Source organism: Periophthalmus magnuspinnatus, chromosome 6 (genome assembly GCF_009829125.3).
Source record: "Periophthalmus magnuspinnatus isolate fPerMag1 chromosome 6, fPerMag1.2.pri, whole genome shotgun sequence".
Lineage (NCBI taxonomy): Eukaryota > Metazoa > Chordata > Actinopteri > Gobiiformes > Gobiidae > Periophthalmus > Periophthalmus magnuspinnatus.
The window spans coordinates 22,120,530-22,141,469 of record NC_047131.1 but is presented as its reverse complement, the minus strand read 5'-3'; the positions used below and the strand labels follow the sequence as shown (position 1 = coordinate 22,141,469).

Here is a 20,940-nt window from a genome sequence, read left to right as displayed (position 1 = left end):
TGCATCTTGTGACAGCGACTTGACTCAGGGTGCGCACCTTTGAACACGGATTTGAGTCTCCAATAGAAACCGGATGCAAACTTCCCTCTGTTATGTCACAAGTGCATTGGAAATTGGACCATCCCATAGACAACACGTTGAAGGAGGGAACAAAAATCACAGATGCATTGGAATAAATGCAGAAGCAAGTTTTCAGATTTTACAAATTTATTTAGGTTCACAACACAAGAATATGCCAAATTCACTAACTGCAATGCATTTCAGCTACATTTTTCAAACTTTTTTCAAAATAATAAATATTCATGTTTTAATAAATTAGTGAGCTGACTTTTTTGGTAGAAAAATCCAGAACCCAGGAACCCACAAGGTAGGCTATCACTTAAAAAAGAATGGCATTTCAAAATGTGATGATGATTTAAAACAGAAGATATTATAAAATGATAGATTAGATATCACACTTAAAATACAATCAGCAAACATAAAACAAAACTGAAATCAGGGAAACACACATTATTAGCCATTTAATTGAAATGAAGGTAGTTTTGTTTCAGTATTGATACATTTCAAGTGACAGTCTAGATGCGTGTGAGAAAGCCCAAATTGAGACTGGTGGGGATCTGAATAGTGTCAAAGGCCACAGGGGAGGGAGCGAAGTGGATAGTAACATTGAAAATCTTCTTTGTGTCCATCATCAAAGTGGGTGACTTGTCTCTGTCTTTTAGAAGTTCCTACAGAAGTAACAATAAGCTATTCAGCTGGTGTATTTGAAAAATACATAAGGACAACATTTTTGTACTTACTTTAATTGTGTCTATAAAGGTAGTGCACACTCGCTCTTCAAATTCAATAACTGGTGTGTACAATGTCAAAATCTTTACAATCTGTGAATAAAAGGGATAAATCCATTAAAATAATAAAGGCAAAAGTACATAAAAATGTTTTGAGTGAAAATACATAATTTATAGATGACTGAAAATAAAGCAGAAGGGTTATAGCTGCAGACCTGTGCTGGAGTGAGTTCAGTGCACATATTGCAGATGCCCTGTGCATCTGCCTCTGTCTTCTTCTTGATCTGTAAAAGCTGTGCAGCCTGAACCAAGGGCTCCAGCATCTCTTTGGCCCCACTGTTAGCCATATCCTTCTCAGTCAGCCACTCCTCCAGCTGCCAGACATTGTACCTAGAAGCCCAGCAAGTTGCACATCACTGTAGTATGGCTGGGTAATGGGCTCATATTAGGCTACAGGAATATTATTACATTTCTGTAATGATTTATCCTTTGTTTTTTGTGGTGAACACATTTTTCTTCAGCTTTGAAATATTGTTTATTCTCACACACAAACCACAGCAACTGGGACTAAATTTGGAACTAAAGCTGGACTAGGAGAGGACAAAGTCAGGACTTCAACAGGACCAAACCAAGTCTATATCAGGATTAAACTGGGCTCAAACCAGGACCAAACCAGAACAAGAGTGAATGTTCCCATTGTTATTGGTCTAGCTCTAAAGTAATTTCAGTTCAGTAATTTGTTGTAATTATCAAAAAAGCTTTTGTACTATTGTATTGAAACTACTGTTAATCATCGCAAATGTCATGTCATGTTAACACTCATTGTTAACCATATATACAGACCACTTATGACACAGTGCATGCCTCAGGGTGCCTTTTGTACATTTTTGTAAAGTTAATCTACTTTTTCTATACCTGATCTGCAGTCCTTTACTCCAGGAGCACATGTCTTTGCGCAGCAGCAGGTGGTTGAGTGTGATGGCACAGATGATGTAGAACTGCTGTCGGACCACCTGTTTCATGAGGGGTGGGTCCATGCCATGCTGACTCATTGCCGAGAAGAAAAGGCTTAGTCGCTGGAGCAGGGTCTCTATTGAAACAGTCCCATCTTCTGAAAAGCTACTGCTTTTCTTTCTAAGACCCGTTGGTTTGGACCCAAGCACTCCTTGGATGTTCTCATACTCCAGCATACTTGACACTGTTTAAAAATACTTCAATTTACACTTGTACTTCATTAAGTGCAATGTAACAACCTGTTGTAACATGTAAGCAATCCATCTAACCTAAAGTAAAATGCAATGTATCACTACAAGTGTATAAAATAAAGTATGAACAAAACATTATAACTGGATAGATAAGACACATGTTACAGCATTTTTACAAGAGAAAAGGTAGGGAAGATACAAACCAATAAGAGGCTGCATTATATCTTCCATGCATTTGATGAGTTGGCGGTATATCTGGATAGCAAGGTCCTCAAAAACCTGCTGGTACTCGGACAGCTCGAAGTTACTCAGGCAGTGGTCATTCTGTTTGGGTGTATTTTGCTCTATGTACATCTAAACAGGAATCGAATTATAATTACAACAATTACAAAGAATAGGACTCAATCCTTATGGAAGCAACATCAGCAAATATGATTTTGTAATAAGTAGAGCATGCATCTCCTGCATCTAGAGAGAACTGACAAAAATGAACTGATTCATTCCAAATATATTTCAATGCAATAACTAGCATTTTACCTTTTCTCCGCTGTATTGCTTGAGACAGTGCAGTAATCGACAGGTGTTTGACAGCCAGAAAGAAACCACTTCAAAGTCACTTCCTCTTTTCTGAAAGTGTGTTATAATGTTTAAAATACATTATACACAAATTAAGTTGTTGTTTCTTATTCAGATCACCTTAATAACTCCTTTGACGCTGCTGATTGTGGTGTTGAGTAGTGCTGTGACCCTCTGATCATTGTTGACATTGTCTGCATATCGAAGGCACATGAAAATAATATAAGCAGGAAGACCAGGAATAAAACTGACCGCAACACCACGAGGTTTCAGATCTGAAGAGATAAAAGCATAACATTAAACTAATGCAAATAGTTTAATATAATTTAATAATAGCATTGCATGATTTTAGCCATACCAGTGACCAAGTTCTTGAGCAGTCGAGTTTCATCCCCCTGCTTGTACTTCAGCATGCCCTGGTATTCTTTCTCTTTGCGAGTGATATTTACGTTTATGGCTGGAGGAGTTATTGTTGAAGACCTCTCCTTTAGTTGAGCACTCACTACAAAATGAATAGAAAACTGGTTTAATCAATGCAGTTTCATTTTCCGGTTAACATTTTATATTTGTGATTACAGTTACCTTCATACTCTTCCACCTTTTTCATAAAAAACTTAAGTTGCTTTCTTAACTTGTGGATTATTTTGTCTTGCCTTTCTTGATCCTCCATCAGTTCCTAAATTTACCCACAAATGAGATAGAGTTTACTCTGAAGATCCACAAATCATAAATCACTGAAGAATACATAATCTCCTAGCACAAATCAGTTGTTCATTCAGTGAGTGACAATATCACATCACAGTATAAATACATCCTAATAGGAAATCATATTTTATTTTGAATAAAATGACAAAACAGCAACTTACAAGGTTCTCATTGGTTAGCTGTGTAATCTCATGCTTGAGACTTGCATCAATCCGAGCAGCCTCAGGAAGTTGGAGGCTTTGTGCCAAAAACTTCTGCTGCTCCGCCCTGTCCTCCTTCAGTTTACTCAGCTCCTCTCGGAGACGCTTAAGCTCTTCACCGTGTGTGCGCTCCTGCTCACGTATTTGGCTCTCCAGCAACCTGAAATAACAAAAAATCACATGTAGAGCGTAGTGTTTATACTTACATGGTTTTAATCCACAACAAGGGTGCTGTACGCCTTTTACCTGTTGGTTTCCTTTAAACCTTCATAGGCTAACCATAGTTCTCCATCTTCATTTAGTGTATGGACATTTTTAGATCTGTGTCCCATAATGAAATCAATTATACAAGTACCATATTAGTCATTATAAATGGAGAAAAGAAGGAAGTCTTACTTGCAAGTATCTTGAAGTGAAGGCATCTCAGTCAGATTTAGTTTAACACTATCACCCAGGTCCGTATCCTTTAAAAATAACAAATATATTATATTATTTAATTTTCAAATCAAGTTCAGTGCACAGCGATAGAGCAGTTAGCTTTCAGGAAGGCGGTAGTTGGTTGGGTTCTATACTTGAGTCTGCATCTTTGCTCTATTTCACTTAGTAACAGTGGTTGACATTATTTGAGAACATATGCTGACTGTTTGTAATTGTTATCTTTGTGATTAAATTACCATTGTCATTGTCAAGGTGTATCCCACTAAAGGCCCATACTTTCAATTGCCTGCAGTGGCTATAATAGTACAATTTCATTTGCACCTTGTGTTTGAGAGCCTCTTGGCGAACCATATGTGATCGCAGAAGCAGCACTTCCTCTTTCCTCATCTCCAGCTCCTCTGTGGATGACGTGAGCTGATCCAAAATAACACTGTATGGTTTGGATCCCGGAGCAGGAGGCACCAAATCGAGGTTTTCACCAGTCAGAGATTTACGTAGCTCATTCAAGTCCTGTTTCAGCTTCTTGTTTTCATACTCAAGTTCTTGTCTCTGTTTTAGTAAATATAATAAAATAAAAATTAAATAAATTATGCCATGTTCAGATACCATATTTCACATATAGCAACTTCGGTATCACTATATACCTTTAAGGTTTCCAAATCCAGCTCTGCTCTGCCTGCAGTTTTTTCCTCTTCCACCAACTTTAAAAACACAATGATCACATGACTGAGTTGTTGTTTTTTTGTACTAAATGTGGTTAAAATATTGTGTGGTGACTTACTTGTACTGTTTCCTCCCTGTTTTCAAGTTGATGGGAAAGAGACTGTTTCTCAAGCTCTAGCTCTTTTACTCTTCTTTGCAGCTTGAGCAAAAGTGGCAGGTCTACTGTTGATTCACTCTAACAAAATAGAAAAAAAAAGATTCACAGAAAAAGTAGCAGCAGAATACAAAGACACACATGTGAACCTACCTCTGTTTGGCTGGAGTTATCCTCTGCATCAGTGGACCCCAAGCTCTGACTAAACTCTGATGAGTTACTACTATAGTAGGAGTCATTTCTTTTGTGTACCAATTTTGGCATAGTCTGAAAAAAGATTGAAACATTATGAAAGAATACAAAAGAATATATTTACATTTGCCAGTAAAGTATGAAATAGCTAACCAAGCTGCTTATTTCCTCTTTCAAATCTCTGTGTCGCTCCTCCAGCTCCAAGTGCTCAGATAGAAGATTCTGGTAACGGGAGCGTTCCTCAGTCAAGTCCATCTCTAACTGTTTTTTGTCTCCAAAATTTGCATCAATTTCTAAAATGGAGACAACATGATTTAAAAACCAATATGGTAGCATGAACAGTTAATGCATAGTGTTAGCTTTACCTGCTAACTTTTGAGCTTGTTCTAAGATCAGTTTCTGCATGTCAGTGTTTTCATGTGTTAGTTTCTCATTTTTCACATTCAGATCATCAACCTCCTAGAAGATAAAACAAAAAGCTATTTATCTTCTATGGAAACTAGCATAAACTGAAATAAGTTGGGAGAAACTGACCTTTTGAGTTTTGTCCACATAAAGTTTTGCCTGGTCTTCAATCAGCTTCTTCTCTTTCCGTGTGTTTTCCAGCTCCTCGTGAAGGAAGGACAGTTGCTCCAACAGTGATGGGACAGCTTCAGCTTTAGCTCGGGCCTCCTCCTCTGACCGCCGCAGGTTTTCAAACTCCTTGTTTTGTTTTTCTCTTTCCAAAGCTTGTATTCTCTCCACTGCATGCAGCCTCTCACTGAGCTCTCTGTTCTCCTTATGCTGCAGGGCAGACACACACATGCTGTGCATGTGATATGACGACTCCCAATGACCCAATCATTTTCAGAGAAATGTAGAACAGGATGTAAATGCATTGCTGAGAAAGTTCTTGAAAAACTCACCTGCTCATTGATCTTGTGCTGGAGTTGCATTATTTTGTTCTCCATGCCAACATTAAGTTTCTTAAAGTGTTCCACAGAGCGAGCCTCTGCTTTCAGCATCTTTAGCTCTCTCTTGGCGTTCATGCGGCGCACACAGCTCTGTAGCAACACAACTGCTGCTACTGTGCGCTTAAACTGTTTCCTCACCAGCCAGCCCTTCACCCACCTCTGGATGATGACAGCTGTCCGCTCATAGATCAGCTGTGGAAAAAGAAGGCTGTTTATGAAATCAAGCTAATGGACTAAAAGATGACTTTTGAAATAAAAATGTAAACATTTAAATGAAGATCCTTAAACCAATTTGAAATACACAATAAAGATAATGGATTAACCAAAGTGACTGCAGAAGTATCAAATACACATTACCTTGTAGTAGTTCATTCGGGCCATATATGCTCTTAGGAAGCATTGGATGATGATGGCAGCAGAACGAATCCGTAGGTATTGCTTCCTCTGCAGCCACATCCGCACATTTCGCTGAATAACCAAAGCAGCCCGAGTGTGTCGAAGGAACATGGCATAACTGTTGCAGAGATACAGTATGTGGGTTAGATTTGTATACAATCCACCATGCTTTCTGTTTCTTTCTTCAACTGGTTACTCTACTGACCAGCGTGCTTGGTAGCCCCGCACATGTTTTTGAATAAAGATAGTAGCCTCTCTCATTCTCAGGTACTTCTTGCGAGCGATCCAGCAGCGAATTGTCTTCTGGATGCGCACACAAGCCAGCCGGAGTTTATCAAAGCGAAGTTTCTCAAGGAAAGCAACTTGGCCAGCTCTGAAGAAGATCTTATTCTTGCCAAACTGATATTTATTTTTATCCTGTCAAACAATAGATAATTTCTTATTTAAGTACATTTTCTTTATATTTAAGATCAACATACCTGAATGCATTTCTCTAGAAGATTTTTGCAAGTTTGTTTCCAGTCAGAAAGGATATCTTTCTGCTTCAACAGGACCCGGTACCGAACAAAGAATTCTTGATAAGTCCATCTGCAATATATGAATGTATGTTGAGCCTGATGCCTTGTAGTATAGGTTGTTTATAGGTTATTGTACCTTGATGGAAATCCTGCAGCCGATATCCGGACTGTTTCCAGAATGCCACAGGCTCGTAGCTGCTGAACTGCTCTAACAGGGTCCAGCCTACACAAACACAAAGTTACAATTACAGCACCAGGTTCTGAATTGATACAGGTCTATTATAAACACAGTGGTTGTTCTTACGTAAATGGAGCTTTAATGTCATTTGGCTTAATGCACCGCACATAATGAGGAGTAGTAGCATTTAATGTGTCCATCAATAAATGAAGAGATTGCCGAAACTGCAAAAATACAGATGCAAAACAATAGAAATGTAATAATAATAATTGAATAATTTAGAATGACAATTTATACCACAGAACATGTTTTATGGTCATACCTGCAGTCCAACTGTTTTCTTAGTCTCTTTCTGAGCTGGTCTAGATTGCTTCTTAGTTGAGCCTATTGCTTTCTCGTCATATTCAAACAGTTTCAGCACCATTCCAAACTGTAAACAGTAAAAAACAAAATAGCAATCTTAAAAACATCCACCAGATGGCACTGTTCTTGTTTCCTAGTTCACACATATTTGCAATATCCTTTAAAAGTTGAAGCTGAACAATTGCAGCCTGTATATGACTAGCACATGAAGTTGCAACATAAATCACAGTTAAGTTTTTTTCTTTACCAGACTTTTTTTCAAGACGTTTATCTGCTCCTCATTTACTGTGTCTTTGTTTTTCTCCAGGAATCCACAACACTGGTACTCCACCTTAAAATGAATAAAACAGGCACAGACACAACATTAGCAAAAGAAACTGGACAGTTCTAATTATTTTACAGATCAAAGAAAAGCATGCAAATTTTAGTATTTCTTAAAACCATTTTCAATATGACATATTTTACTGTGTGAACAATAAATAGTTGATTTGTAATCAAATTATTCATGTGCCTGAGTTTTTTACTTTATAATGCCAGTCTCCGTTTGCCTTTGGCTGGAATGTATGAGTCAAGCACCTATTTATTCATTTTCCACAGCTTGTTCTTTTCAGGAGAGAAAAGCTGGAAACACCCACCACACATAGAGGCACAGAAACTTCCTGACCTCAACGTCTATGGAGACTTTATACTTTCAATTGTGTTCAAGTACCTTGTCTGCAAAGTGGTAAATGATGAACGCCCTGTTGGACAATCGAGGTTTCTCAAAGTGCGGGTTTTGCTTCTGGAAAGTGTTGTACATTTTCTGGGCCCAAGTGTCGTCAGAGCCTTTTGGCATCTACGTAGAGGGAAAAACGCTTACACATCAGTTAGTCATGCCCTGATGCGTAACGTCTAAACTTAGCTCTCTTTCAGTGGAAAGCAGACCAAGGAATAGAAATATAGTTTTTCTTTACTCTGCACTCTTCATCCAGTAGGTCCAGGATTCCCAGTTTGGCTTCTATCAGGTTTATACAAGGCTGGTTGTCATAGAAGTCAATGAGTGTCCATGGGATTTCCTCTCTCATGTATTCCTCCTGCTCCAGTTTGAAGACATGCTAAAAAAAAATCCAAAGATTAATGTAATTGCACAGATAAAACCATATTGTTGAGCAAGAATAGGCTTGTACCAGATTAAACTGTTGCTGGAGCTTCTCATTTGCATAATTAATGCAAAACTGCTCAAAGCTATTAATGTCAAATGTTTCAAACCTGGAGGGGGGAAAAAAAAGCAAAAATAAAACAATATTTAAACTATTGTCTATTCCACACAACTATGAAACATGAAACAATGATAATACAGATGGTAGGCACTAAGGCAAGTAGACATTTTCACTTCCAAAAAAATCTGTGTCTACAGGTTTGCTGGGAAGAACAGAACTTAAGCAATTCAGCTGTTTGGTTTGGCAACTAGCTGGTTAATTTGTGGAAAAATTTACATTTTTATAGTAAGGTCCAGTTGTGCATTTTGGTTGTGAATAAGGCTGCATATTGAACAGGTAAAAATAACATGCAATGCTTTCACTACCTCATAGGCAAGTGATCATAATGTGCTTAAGTGCTATATTAAAATGGTGATAATGAATACCCATAAATATCCAATACTCCAATGAAGGAGTGTTGTTTCACGGTGGATTTCAACATGTTGTTAACATTGTCCACAATCCAGCTGAAGAGTCCTGCATAGATGTGTTTGGCAAGGGCATCTCGGCCGTTTGTTGCATTTATTTTAGAGAGAGACTTGACATAGGTTTCAGTTGTAGTTTTAAGTTTTCTGTGGCACAACCAATGGGTCATTTCTTCACAGGACACCCCCAGCAATTCACAAAATACTTTTAGATGGGAATTATTTGGCTGTGGAAAAAGAAAGATCTTTAAAAATATAGTACAGTAATATTACAACAACTGGATAATGTTAATATTTACCACAATGGTACTTCTGTCTGAGGACTCTTCTTTTATTTCAACATTACTGAGATGAAGAAGGGCTGCTAGAATTTGGTAAATGGCCATTTGGTGTGCTACATCAATTCCTTCAACATAATAATTGAGAAGTTAGTCAACTGAAATAGGCGTTATTAAATATAAAAAAAAAACAAAAAAAACGCATTACGCATTACGCATCAGTTAGTCAGCAACACCCACCCAGCAACAAGAATGCTTTCCTGGTGTTTAGCATCTCCTTGGCATCATCCACTCCCTGAATGACTGGATTTTGACCTTGGTTAGTGTAGTGAAAGTCATCTGCATCACCTAAAATGAAGAATGAAGAATTACATTTTGCATATTTCTAAATTAAGTAACTATAGTGAATATGTGGAGCACCTCAAAAAGGCAAAACAAAAAGTCAATCTTACCTAATTTGAAATTTTTGAATTCTGGTAAATGTGATGAGGCACACAATTGATAGAATATATGATAGTTTCTTTCTTCTTGAGCCTACATACAGTGCAGGTAAATCAATATTAGTAATTACATTTACATATACAGTTCAATAATAATAAATAGCCATAAAACAATGTGCACCTGAAACACAACTCTAGACTTTTCCAATAAATAGGTTCTCATGTTGGCTCCTATTATGCAGTGCTTTTTGTCAAATCCAATCTGAATATACTTTCCAAAACGGCTGCTGTTGTCATTCCTTGTTGTCTTGGCATTTCCAAAAGCCTGAATTACAAAAAAAATAAATAAATAAATAAATAAAAAAAATTATATATATATATATATATATATATATATATATATATATATATATATATATATATATATATATATATATATATATATATATATATATATATATATATAATATTCTGTGTCTGATTTTTCATTACATCATGTGATAAATTGTACCTCCATGATGGGGTTGGATGCTAGGACTCTTTCCTCAACAGTGGCCTCTCCAGATGAAGAGCTGACTGTAGCAAAATAACGCATGGCATATTTAGCCGAAACTGTTTTTCCAGCTCCAGATTCACCACTCACTATGATGGACTGATTTCTTTCATCTCTAAGGAATCCAAGCATGAAATAGACTCAGTTCAACTTGACTGACAATACTGTATACACTTTTGTAATGGACCACTTGATGAGATGATACCTGGCCATTTGCTTGTATGCTTCCTCTGCTACAGCAAAAATATGAGGGTCCATGTCCCCCATGTTCTGCCCACTGTATGCATTAATGATGTCCCTTTCATAAATGGGTAGGCTCTCATAAGGATTGATAGCAACCAGAACAATACCTGAACATAATAAAGGGGACAAGAAAACAGGACAGGTTTAAATTATTTATAGCATTAATTTGTTATAAAGTAGACAGTATAAAATGTACAGAAGCAATCTGTACTGATTCTGTTGTACTTAATGTCATATATCATGTGGAGCATTGCCATGTAAAGCAAAAATATATCCTGTGGGGGAACGTGTACACGAATTGATACATAGTGCCCCTTTAATGTTAAGTGATTTGTGATTTAAGTGGGTCGCCCTGAGAGGGGGGCTACCATATGACACACACACACGCACACACTGAAGTGGGTATCCCTTTAAATGCAAAAGACATTGGCTATCAACACCATTTAGATTATGTCAAAGCGAACACTGAGCAATGCTCCAAAGTCTACAGTGACTGTGATAGTGTGAGTAACAGATGAGGCTTGTTACCGCAGTAAGTGTAGATCAACTTGGAGTCGATAAAGCGCACTTTCAGATTGTGGAGAACTGCAGGCTCATGAAGGTAGCTCAGAGATGTCAGGTCATTCTCTCCCACCAGGATATCGGGGTTTCTGAGTGGTGGAAAGTCCTTGGCTTGAGGTTCAAGTTTGTGCTCTAACAACTAAAAATACAAGAGGTTTACAGTCACCTATGACACACCTTAACCTTTAATGCCTAGCGCTATGTGGAATAGTTAATATTAAGACTCATCAAGACCATCTTTAAAAAAAATCCCTGAAAACTCACCTGTTCAAAACTGCCTTCAAATAACTGCATCTCCTTTTTTATCTGTTTCTTTCATTTGTGTTTTGTTTGTCTTGAATGGTGTGAAGTGTCTTTGAGTGTCAAAAAAGCACTATAAAAGCATTAATAATAATAATACTAATTATTATTGTAAATAGTAGTAGTAGTAGTAGTAGTAGTAGTAGTAGTAGTATTAGTAGTAGTAGTAGCAGCAGTAATAGCAGTATTAATGTACAAAATTGCCTATAGTAGATTAAATACAAATAGATGTACTAGGCTTAAGTGATCAATACTAGTCATGACAAGAATACCTCAAAGCAAACAGAAGTTAATGAACATGATTAGAGAAATACCTTGTGGAATATCTTATGTAAAACACTCTGCTGGTGACTGGTATTCTCCATACCTGGACTACATGCCCCAACTCGACAGCACTCTTACATGCAGCGACAACACAAAGTAAAAATGTTTCAACTCTGTATGTAGACTATTTGCTAACTGACCTTCCTTTCTTCAAATAAACAGCCGTTAGTAATGAAATCTGTAAAAACTAGGTTAATGCACTGTGCATGAATCAAAACAGGGAGCTTTCTATGGTTGACCGTAACTGGACAGTGCTGTAGTGGACACCATTGCAAATGAAGTATGCTCATGACAGATTAATTTGTGCGGCAGTGGGTCTGACTGTGACAGTGTGTGCATGTCTCACTGTGCCATCTTCTAGCTGCAGGGACAGAGTTTGGTCGCCAGGGGTGTAATCCTTCACAACCTCCGCTGGCTTCCACACTTCTGCGGCATCAGGCAGCCAGACCCGGGCAAACTGTTGGATAAAGAGAGGTGAAAATGTCAGAAACAGAGCTATTCAACCACAAAAAGAAAAATAAGAATGGGATAGATATGGAGAGTGGTGCAGAACGTAACGCTTTACTGTCACCAGGCTGTCATAGGCGTGTAGTACTGATGGACATGGGTATATCTTGGCGAGCATAAGTAGGCTATTAATATACGAAGAAAAATACTTATGAACGTATATATCTATATCTATATCAACTGATAATTGTCTTGACTTGTCAAATAAGCTACATTTAAACACCACAATAACAGTACATTTGTAACACAGTGACAATTGCAAAGAAAACCACAAAGTTAGCCAATAATGTCGCTTACCTTGGAGTAAAGTTCAGATACTGCCATGACACTCGTTTTTCTATGTGTAAACCATTAAAACGCCCCTGTAATGTAATGAATTCATAAAATGGTGATTTCCTTAGATGAACATGAGATGACTACAAAAGTTTACTGTAGATCTGTCCACTCAGAGCGCAACAGGGGGACGCAGAGACTTCAAACGGGGTTGCCAGATCCACGCTGCAATTTTCAGCGCTGTGACTTTAAAACAACAATTTCCACTAATGCACAAAAAATAAACGTGTCCAACCCATCACTTATAGAGTTGAGAACGAAAGCTTTCTATTAAGGTATGTTCTTTCTTTCTTTTCCTTTTTTATCTTTATTTATACAAGGGAACCCAATGAGAGCACTTGGACTCTCTTTTTCATGGGTGCTCTGTTCAAAAATACAATACAAACAAAAAACAAACAAAACAAATAGGTATATAAATCAATATAACACATCAAAACAAGTGTGTGTACAAATGCTCGTTACCAGTTATTAAATTGCGATTGTGGTGCCAATGTATCCTGTCTTCCATTATTTGTATTTTGTGAAGGAAATAAATATAATATATCTAAATATATTTGAGAAAAGCAGCGTTTTTCCTTGTTGTTGGCAATGCAAGTGGAACTGTAAAAACACAAGCAATAAGAAACACTTTTGTCTGCAATGAAATTAACTCCATGCTTTTTTTTTTTTTTATTATTATTATTAATTAATTTTTTTTAGTTCATCTCTTAAAACTAAGCTATTTACAACTGACAATTCAAACACGTTAGTTTTTGGCTAATCTTATAATTTCGGCTCTGGTACAGACGGTATTTTTATTTTATTATTTTTTTGGGCTAGCCTCTGAAATAAACTATTTACGTATTTACAGCTCCACCTACTGGCCACGTGCAAAAACTATTCATCGTTTGTTGGACTTGCATTGACTTTTTCTCGCCGCAAGAGGGCAATATAACACTGCAATGACACAGCACATGCTTCTGATTACATTATTGGTTGAAATTAGAATAATGTTTTTGGATATACTACGACAAAACTTGCATATTAATTCGTAATTGGAAAATCTGGAAACTGGATGTTTAAATATTCGATTATACAAGTAAGTTGGATTTGCTTGTCTTTAGGAGCTATCAAAAGACACAACATGCACGCCTATTATACTGATTGAATTGCCTTCTTTTCTGTATTTCAGCGATAAGACCACCACTGGTTGCTGCAATATTCCTCCTCACACTTTTGTAAGTTTGCAAAGTTTTACAGTTGCATTGCATGATCTGTTGTAACATTACTACGCCAAAATAGTAAAAACTTCACCTTGCAAGAATGATCTAAGGCAAATATCTTGGCAATGTTGCTTAATTATGTTTTTTCAAATGTAAATAGAAACAAAACATACTTCAAACTCGTTGCAGTTTCTAAAGAGGTCCTGGTTTTTCAGATCATAAAGTTTTGTTTATTGACGCGTGGTGAGTCTTCATTTAATGTAATTCAAAACATGTGCAACCACAGATTATAAAAAAAAAGTCCATTAGAGAAAAATGTGGGCTCAAAAATGGTTGGAGACGTTTGACTGTTAGGTATTTTGTTTTACATCATTACATGCAGGCATTTGTATGACTCACTCAACTTAAATCATTGTTTGTATGCCACACGAAATTACTGTCAACTTTGCCCATATGTCAAAAGCTATGAAAACACAAAACATGCATGAGCAGTGATCAAGATATCCCTACCCCAGTTCAGACCAAAAGACACATGTTTTAGCTTACAATTTTCATAACACACTATAACACACCATAAAACAAGTAGAATAGAAAGTTATAAAATTGAAATGTATTATTTTGTGTATTGTTTAGTACAGCAATCACACTAAACATATGTCTTAAAATTTATGGTCTATCATTTCCCATAAAAAGTTCAATAAAATGTTCAATGCTGATATCAATACTAAACACAGAACAAATGCTTTAATCAAATAAAATAATAAAAAAAATAAGTAAGTATAAAATTAAAAAATAAAAATACAATAAAAATAATAATAAAAACAAATAAAAATAAAATAATTAAATAAAAAATAAAATTTAAATAAACAAAAAAAAATATCTAAACTCTTAGAAATATTCAAAATTGAACATTCTCTTGTTGCTGTTCTTCTAAAAATTTGCACTGTGGCCTGAACAATCCAAAATGTGTTGTCCACAGATGAGGACACCAGGTCTCAGGAGGTTAATGCAGTGTGTTGTTTTTTATATTATTTCTACTTTGTATAAAACCATTTACTCCCTCAAAAGTTGAGTTAGTAAAATGCAATGTGATTCTTTTCTGGACTATGTTATCCATATACTACTAATATTCAGCAGCTAATTATAGCCAACAAAATAAGGCTTAATTTACTTTGAAGGTCTTTTAAGTGTTTAGTGCGCTGTGTAACCAACGGCTGAGACTTGTAAACTAATCTCCTGAGAAATCCTAAATATTAGTTTAATTTGGTGCTCTCCACATTAGCAACAAAGCAGGAAAAGTAAGTAAAAAATGTAGTGTGTCTAGTCTAATGTATAGACTGTGACACATGTGGTTTATATAGGCTTTTGTGTGGGGCCTGCTACATCTGGGCCCTTCCCTGAGGTGCTGAGTAGATAGGTGTAATATTTGTTGTGCAAAGATATGGCCTGGTGCCTAAGGGACCATCAAAGGGGCTCCATGTTTGATGAAGACTAGAAACCACAAGATGCCTCCTTAAGTCTGTGCTGGCGTCATTGTTTGTGATTGTGTTCAGAGGAACAGCCTCACAGGTGCACGTGAGCAGAAGAGCCTTTGAAGTGTGTAATTGTCTCCAGAATAGAGATTTAGAAATTTAGGGACCTATAAAGTCATGCACAAATCCTGCATGGGAGACAGCACTGGAAATAGTACAAGAACAAGATTTAGATTTATTCTGTTTTCACAGTGCTGTTGGAGGAATTGGGGAGTTGTTAGAAAGAAGCAAAACATTGGAGAGAGTTTTAAAGCGAGCAGAGGGAAGATCTCCTGCTATTCAGGAACACAGGTCGAGATGGGAGAGGTGCCAGAGAGGCTTAAATCATCAAGTGGGAGCTCTGCAGATGGACGAAGCGAACAGTTCTTTGGCTAAAAAGTCCAGGATAAACATGGTGCTGCTGCCTGGTATAATTCTAAACACAGGCCTGGAGGGTCAGAGTAACCTAACCACTTATTCATGTTATATTAAAAGATTAAAAGATGGAGCAACTGAAAGTGGATGTTTTATAATTTAATCAAAATGAATCAATATTGGATAATATACTAAAACTCAAAACTCATTGTGTAACTGTAGTTTCTGTTGGAGGGACTGACCTCCACATTGTTACTTTTCTATTTTGTATTTCTTGAATTACAGGTATATTATTGATCAGAAATAGCTTGAGAACATTTCATACTATTCTTACTTTGAGCGACTGACTCTACAAATCTGACTAGTTTACTAATTACTAATAAGGCCTGGTGGCCAACTTCTTGTCTTTATAGACATAGATATGTTGATAAGTTTAGGTAAACAGATGGTGGACCCTCCACTAGAAAAGTTATATAGTGCACATTTAAAGTGCATATGTCTAATCTGTAACAGATTATTGATTTAGATTATACAAGAGGGGTGTAGTAGCCTTTTGTTCACATAGAGGGCAGCAGACACTTGTTACTTTGCACAGTGATTTGGGAATACACTACAAAAATGCTAAATATTATCTTCATAAAAGGTTTTGTAGTTCTACAAAACTTTGTAGTACCTAATAATGTCAATAACTAATTTATAACTAGACACTAATTGAAAAAAATGAAGTTTTTCCACTTCTGTTGTACACATTGATACTCAAAATGGGCTATATGTTTATAAAGTTTATAATTTTGGCTTTTAATTGTTCCCTCATTTCTTTCCCTTGGTCTGTTACACATCACTGCGATATTTGTTGCAGCTGTTTGTCTTTGTAGTACTTATTTTGTTCACTTTGAATCAGAGCTCATCAGGAAGTTTCTTTGTAGAACTGATCTGATGCCTCTGGAGTGGCCTGTCGCCGTTGTGTTGCACTTGAGTGCTCACTGACACTGGCTGATTGCAGGAGGTTGCCCTCTCATATTTCCTCCGAAAGGAAAAAAAGTTGGCCTGAATCCCAAGTGATCTGTCCAGCCGGGCGCAGCAGCATGAGAAGGAAAAGCACTGGCATCTCCCCTGCCTGAAGATGTACTTGTTAGCTGGGTTTATTCTGGGATGTTTGGCAGAGGGCCATGGAGCTCACAAAGCAAAAGCATTCACTGCATGAAGTTAACTGAGTAAGACACATATACACAAAGTCATAGATATAGAAACCCTAAATCTGTACAACTTTCATTTTAATGAAGCGTGAAAGTCCAGGACATTGGCAGAGGTTCAGCCTCCTCAGGTGAACCTGCTTTCAGATCAGGTGAACCTGCTTTCAGATTAGTGTAGGCCTTTTCATATTGTATCATTCATCAGGTTGGCTCTACAACGACCGCCTTGACAGGTTTTCTCTTAGTTGCCATTTGTTTAAACTTCTTTGTCTCTGGACAAAGAAGTTTAAACATATATATATATTTTACAAAGGTTTACAAAGGTTTTCGTTATGACAACCGTATTAGTTCTGCTCCCCTGTCTTTGTAATGAATCAGACCTGAACAGCAAGTGTTCTTATTGTGTGGTCTAGCAACATATCAGGGCCCCTACCAAGTTCTGTAGAGGGTCAGTATTGACCATGCACTCTCAAACAGACTTATGTGGTCATTTTCAGACTGAGGAAGGTTACCCCTGGCTCAGATGTTTGGGGTGAGGGTGAAGGCAGTGAGCATGGCCCTTTGACATCCCAGCAGGGCTCCAGTAATCCAACGCTCTTCTGCACTAATCCACAGCTTCACATGCCACAGAAAAAACTGCAACTGTTTAGCATTTACACGTGACTCAGAAATAATGTCCAAAAAACTGAAATGAAAGAAGTCAATGCATGCTCTTAAGACAACAACCTACATTTAAATTCTATTATTCTGTGAGTCTGGGGCACCCACTTTTTTCTTCTCATTGTTACTCCTGAAGGTTTTTAGAGTTTACTGTATTGAGAGTTTGAACCACAGGTGGGCATGCAAGCTAATCTGCCTCCGTCTCTACATACAAAGACCGGATTCTAATCATTTGCAAGATCCTAATTTGTTTGACTTTTTCCTGATCTTTCTTTCTTTAGGTTTTCCCCTTCTATTGTTGTGAAGTAATACCGGTCTTTACATGGATAAATAACCCAAGGCAGTTCTGCGCAGTAACTTGGGACAGTCACAATGGAACTTCAAAGTCCACCGCTTTGGGGCCATGAGAAGACGCTTAACCTGGAGATGACAAAAGACAGACACAGGTGGGTTGTTCTTTAAAATATAAAACAATATCCCACCAGATTTGTTCTCTGGAGCGTCTGCAATATCTGTTGGGACATGTTGATGAATGAGGCTAAGGGGAAATGAGTAGTTTTAAGAGCTTTAACTGTAACTTTTAGATCAAGATGAGTGAGCTTTTGCTGCTGAGGTATAAAAACACTAACATGTAAGTAATAGTCTTGGTAATCTTGATTTGGATTTGTCATAGGATAAACATATCAAAATTGAAAAAGAATGAGTTGTTTAAACAATATTAGCTGTATGCACAAAAATTTCAGCATACACGTCATGGCTTGTTGATAGCCTTTTTACTGAATAAATCTCTTAATCGTTTTACAAAGACAATAATAACCCAACCTTGCACATCCCACTTTTACATTGGAATACATAAAAGACCAAGCTTAAGAAGATTTGTCTTTTTTCCATGAGGTGAAAAGCTGGCTGTTTCCCATGGCTGGCAGACTGTTAAATAGAAACATAATAACGGATGTGGATGATATGGAGGCTTGAGCATATCCACTGCAGTCTTAGTCTATTAACTTTTGCGGTTTAGTTCTCCATTGTATGTGAATGAAAAGGGAATCCAAGTTTTAATTATAATTGTACTACAACAATGCATTGGATTATTGTAAGGAAGTAATAGTTTTCCTGTCAGATGTCTAATGATGGCACAGAAGTGGATCAAGACTTGGTATAGTACACAATGGACGGAATAGTTAAGTTTGTGCCAGTGGCTTTCAGCATGGAGATTGAAGGGCTCTCCTGATACTGCAGTTCTATAAAATGCATTTGTACAGGCTGCTGTTACTGCTGTTACTGTGAAATATGATGAAATAGTCAGTATAACAATCCTTGAAGAGTAATATTTTGATGAAAACATTTTATGACACTGAAACTGTAAAAACTGCACTTAACCCAAACTTCAAATTTCTTAAATAACACAAGATTTAAAGTATAAGACGTACAATAAAGTAATACCATTTTAATATCTATAATACTAATACTATATAATAAAAGTTTTGGTTTCCCACTAGGCAGGCTCCATTAATAAAGAGCCCAAAAATATCACTCATCTTTTATAGACCAGAATAAGTTAATATAGTTGTTATTGTGAAAAGTCTAGTGCTTAACAACAGTGCTTTGTGACAATCAAAGCCAACAGAAGAAACAGCTGAAATAGTTCCCTTGCAATAGCATGGCTGGGATGCTGTCAAAGTATGAATCCCTTTAACTGTGCTGAGGATGTGCTGATGATTGCAACATGGTGTAATTGCAGAGAAGATCAAACGCTGGAGGCAGTGGCACTTGCTAAAGACAAGTGTACGTCCAAGACTTTGGCAGTGTTGGGAAGCTCAAATTAAAGGCCTAGGATTATCATTATTGCTGTCTTTAGAAGCAATTGGCCCACAGTAAACTGACCTCACCGGCTCCTGTTGGTAATATAATGCTGCGCTAGTTGTTTGTATGTAATTAGTGTCTAGAGTCTGTCTATGATCACCGTGAACTAACTGTGGAGTATTTATGTAATCTACTGTAAACCTCATTCAATGGTCCTTCATTTCCTACAGCTTATTTTTATCAGGTGACACAGTTGGCAGCAATTTAAGGATCATACTTTGACAGTCTTTAACAGGTAGAAAGCAAGAAAGGGCAGAAGAATCAATGGAAGAATAGATAGAATTTGCAGACCTGACTTGGTGAGATGTGTCTACACTACGCTACCTACATCTTATAATTTGGAACCATACTTGTTTTTTCGACTGTGGATTCGACTGTGGATTTCCAACTAGTAAGCAATTTGAAAATTACCCTAAAGATATCTTATACTTTACAGGAACAGTATTTAAGATTTAGATTTTAAATTTCATAAACATAAGATGTGAGGTAGCACATAGCAAATCAAAGCAAATCAAATATCACTTTGCTGATAGCACTTGCACTACTCATGTATTTTTAATTACAAAAACATTACATATGATGGCCATGTTGTGTATGTTGTAACAGTAAAAGCACAGGCTACATACTGAACATTTACTACCAGTCCTTGATCAGAGTAAATTGTAATCTACTACTAAAGTCCTTGGTCCCATTCATAAAAAGCTACCCTGTCTTATCTTTGCGTTCTCTAAAGTCACCTGACTGGCTCCACGTGTTCCCCCTGAGTCTACGTCCGCGTGTCATTGATGGAGTTCAGATCCTATCACAAACGCACACCGCTAACTTTCCACAGTGCTGGATAAGTCTGTTTGCTCACTTAAGGCCACCCGTCACCTACTTCTCCTCTGTGGCCTTTACAACTACAAAAGGAAAAGAAAGAGGAGACTCAGATCAGACTAGATAGTTTTATGTTTGGGAAATGGAGAACAGCAGGATATTTCCAAACAAATACTGGGCACTGGCAATGCTAAAATCACCAAAAGAAGATTATGAAGACAAATTGGGTGTGTGAGATGAACGTCAAAGTAAAGTGATGAATAGGGGGATATTAGCCAGAAGTTTGGATGCAGGGAGGGGGCTAGCCTTTGTTTCTTAAAGCCAGACTGGAGTGGTCGGCTTCCGAAGGCTGTGTGTTATGTGAGAACTAAGGATAACAGAGCAGCTATTTCTCCTGGAGAGTCATCATCTTTAATGCCCTGTACGTGATTAGGAATACTGCAAAGGACAGAGAGAACCTGAATATGGTAAAAGTAAAGCCAGCATAGCATGGACCACATTGACACCGATTATGTTTGGTTCTAGACCTATGATTTTAGAGACAGTGTCCTCTATGTTAGTCCCAGGCATGTATTCATTGTGCCTAGTTTAAAGGTAGGGTATGTAGATGTTGTAGATGTAAATTTTTTCTCAAGATGATTATCCAGTTAGAAAGCAAAATGAACCTCACATAAGTCTCTGCTTGCCAGTTTCAACACTGAAATCTAAAAAAAAAAATACATTTGTCTTGTATATAGGTTAAGGTCATGGAAGGCTCTGCCAAAGCAGGCTCAATTGTGACTGAACCCA

General features: G+C 37.2%; 1 protein-coding gene across 1 annotated transcript; it reads right to left on the bottom strand.

Moving 5' to 3' along the window:
* Positions 1-193: 193 nt before the first annotated feature.
* LOC117372155 (unconventional myosin-Va-like) lies at positions 194-12,638 on the bottom strand. The gene is made up of 40 exons (XM_033967913.2): positions 12,496-12,638; positions 12,038-12,148; positions 11,035-11,206; positions 10,469-10,613; positions 10,222-10,378; positions 9,892-10,035; positions 9,723-9,804; positions 9,511-9,618; positions 9,292-9,398; positions 8,954-9,219; positions 8,496-8,577; positions 8,283-8,423; positions 8,039-8,164; positions 7,577-7,660; positions 7,289-7,396; positions 7,093-7,190; positions 6,925-7,011; positions 6,750-6,858; positions 6,476-6,687; positions 6,232-6,388; positions 5,827-6,066; positions 5,456-5,704; positions 5,287-5,380; positions 5,075-5,214; positions 4,883-4,996; positions 4,694-4,810; positions 4,557-4,613; positions 4,234-4,461; positions 3,871-3,938; positions 3,721-3,795; positions 3,436-3,634; positions 3,152-3,245; positions 2,928-3,071; positions 2,690-2,844; positions 2,531-2,620; positions 2,197-2,347; positions 1,704-1,986; positions 1,004-1,178; positions 801-881; positions 194-728 (listed from the first exon to the last, which is right to left on the bottom strand). The coding sequence occupies exons 1-40, from the start codon at positions 12,520-12,522 to the stop codon at positions 576-578; spliced, it is 5,430 nt and encodes a 1,809-aa protein (XP_033823804.1). The 5' UTR covers positions 12,523-12,638; the 3' UTR covers positions 194-575.
* Between the last annotated feature and the right edge of the window lie 8,302 nt (positions 12,639-20,940).

Coding starts and splice junctions, on each gene's coding strand:
- LOC117372155 (XM_033967913.2), bottom strand. CDS start 12,522: ATGGCAGTATCTGAACTTTACTCCAAG. Junction 7,191..7,288: donor AGAAAACAGTTGGACTGCAG/GTATGACCATAA, acceptor GTATTTTTGCAG/TTTCGGCAATCTCTTCATTT. Junction 1,987..2,196: donor TATAATGCAGCCTCTTATTG/GTTTGTATCTTC, acceptor ATTTTTAAACAG/TGTCAAGTATGCTGGAGTAT.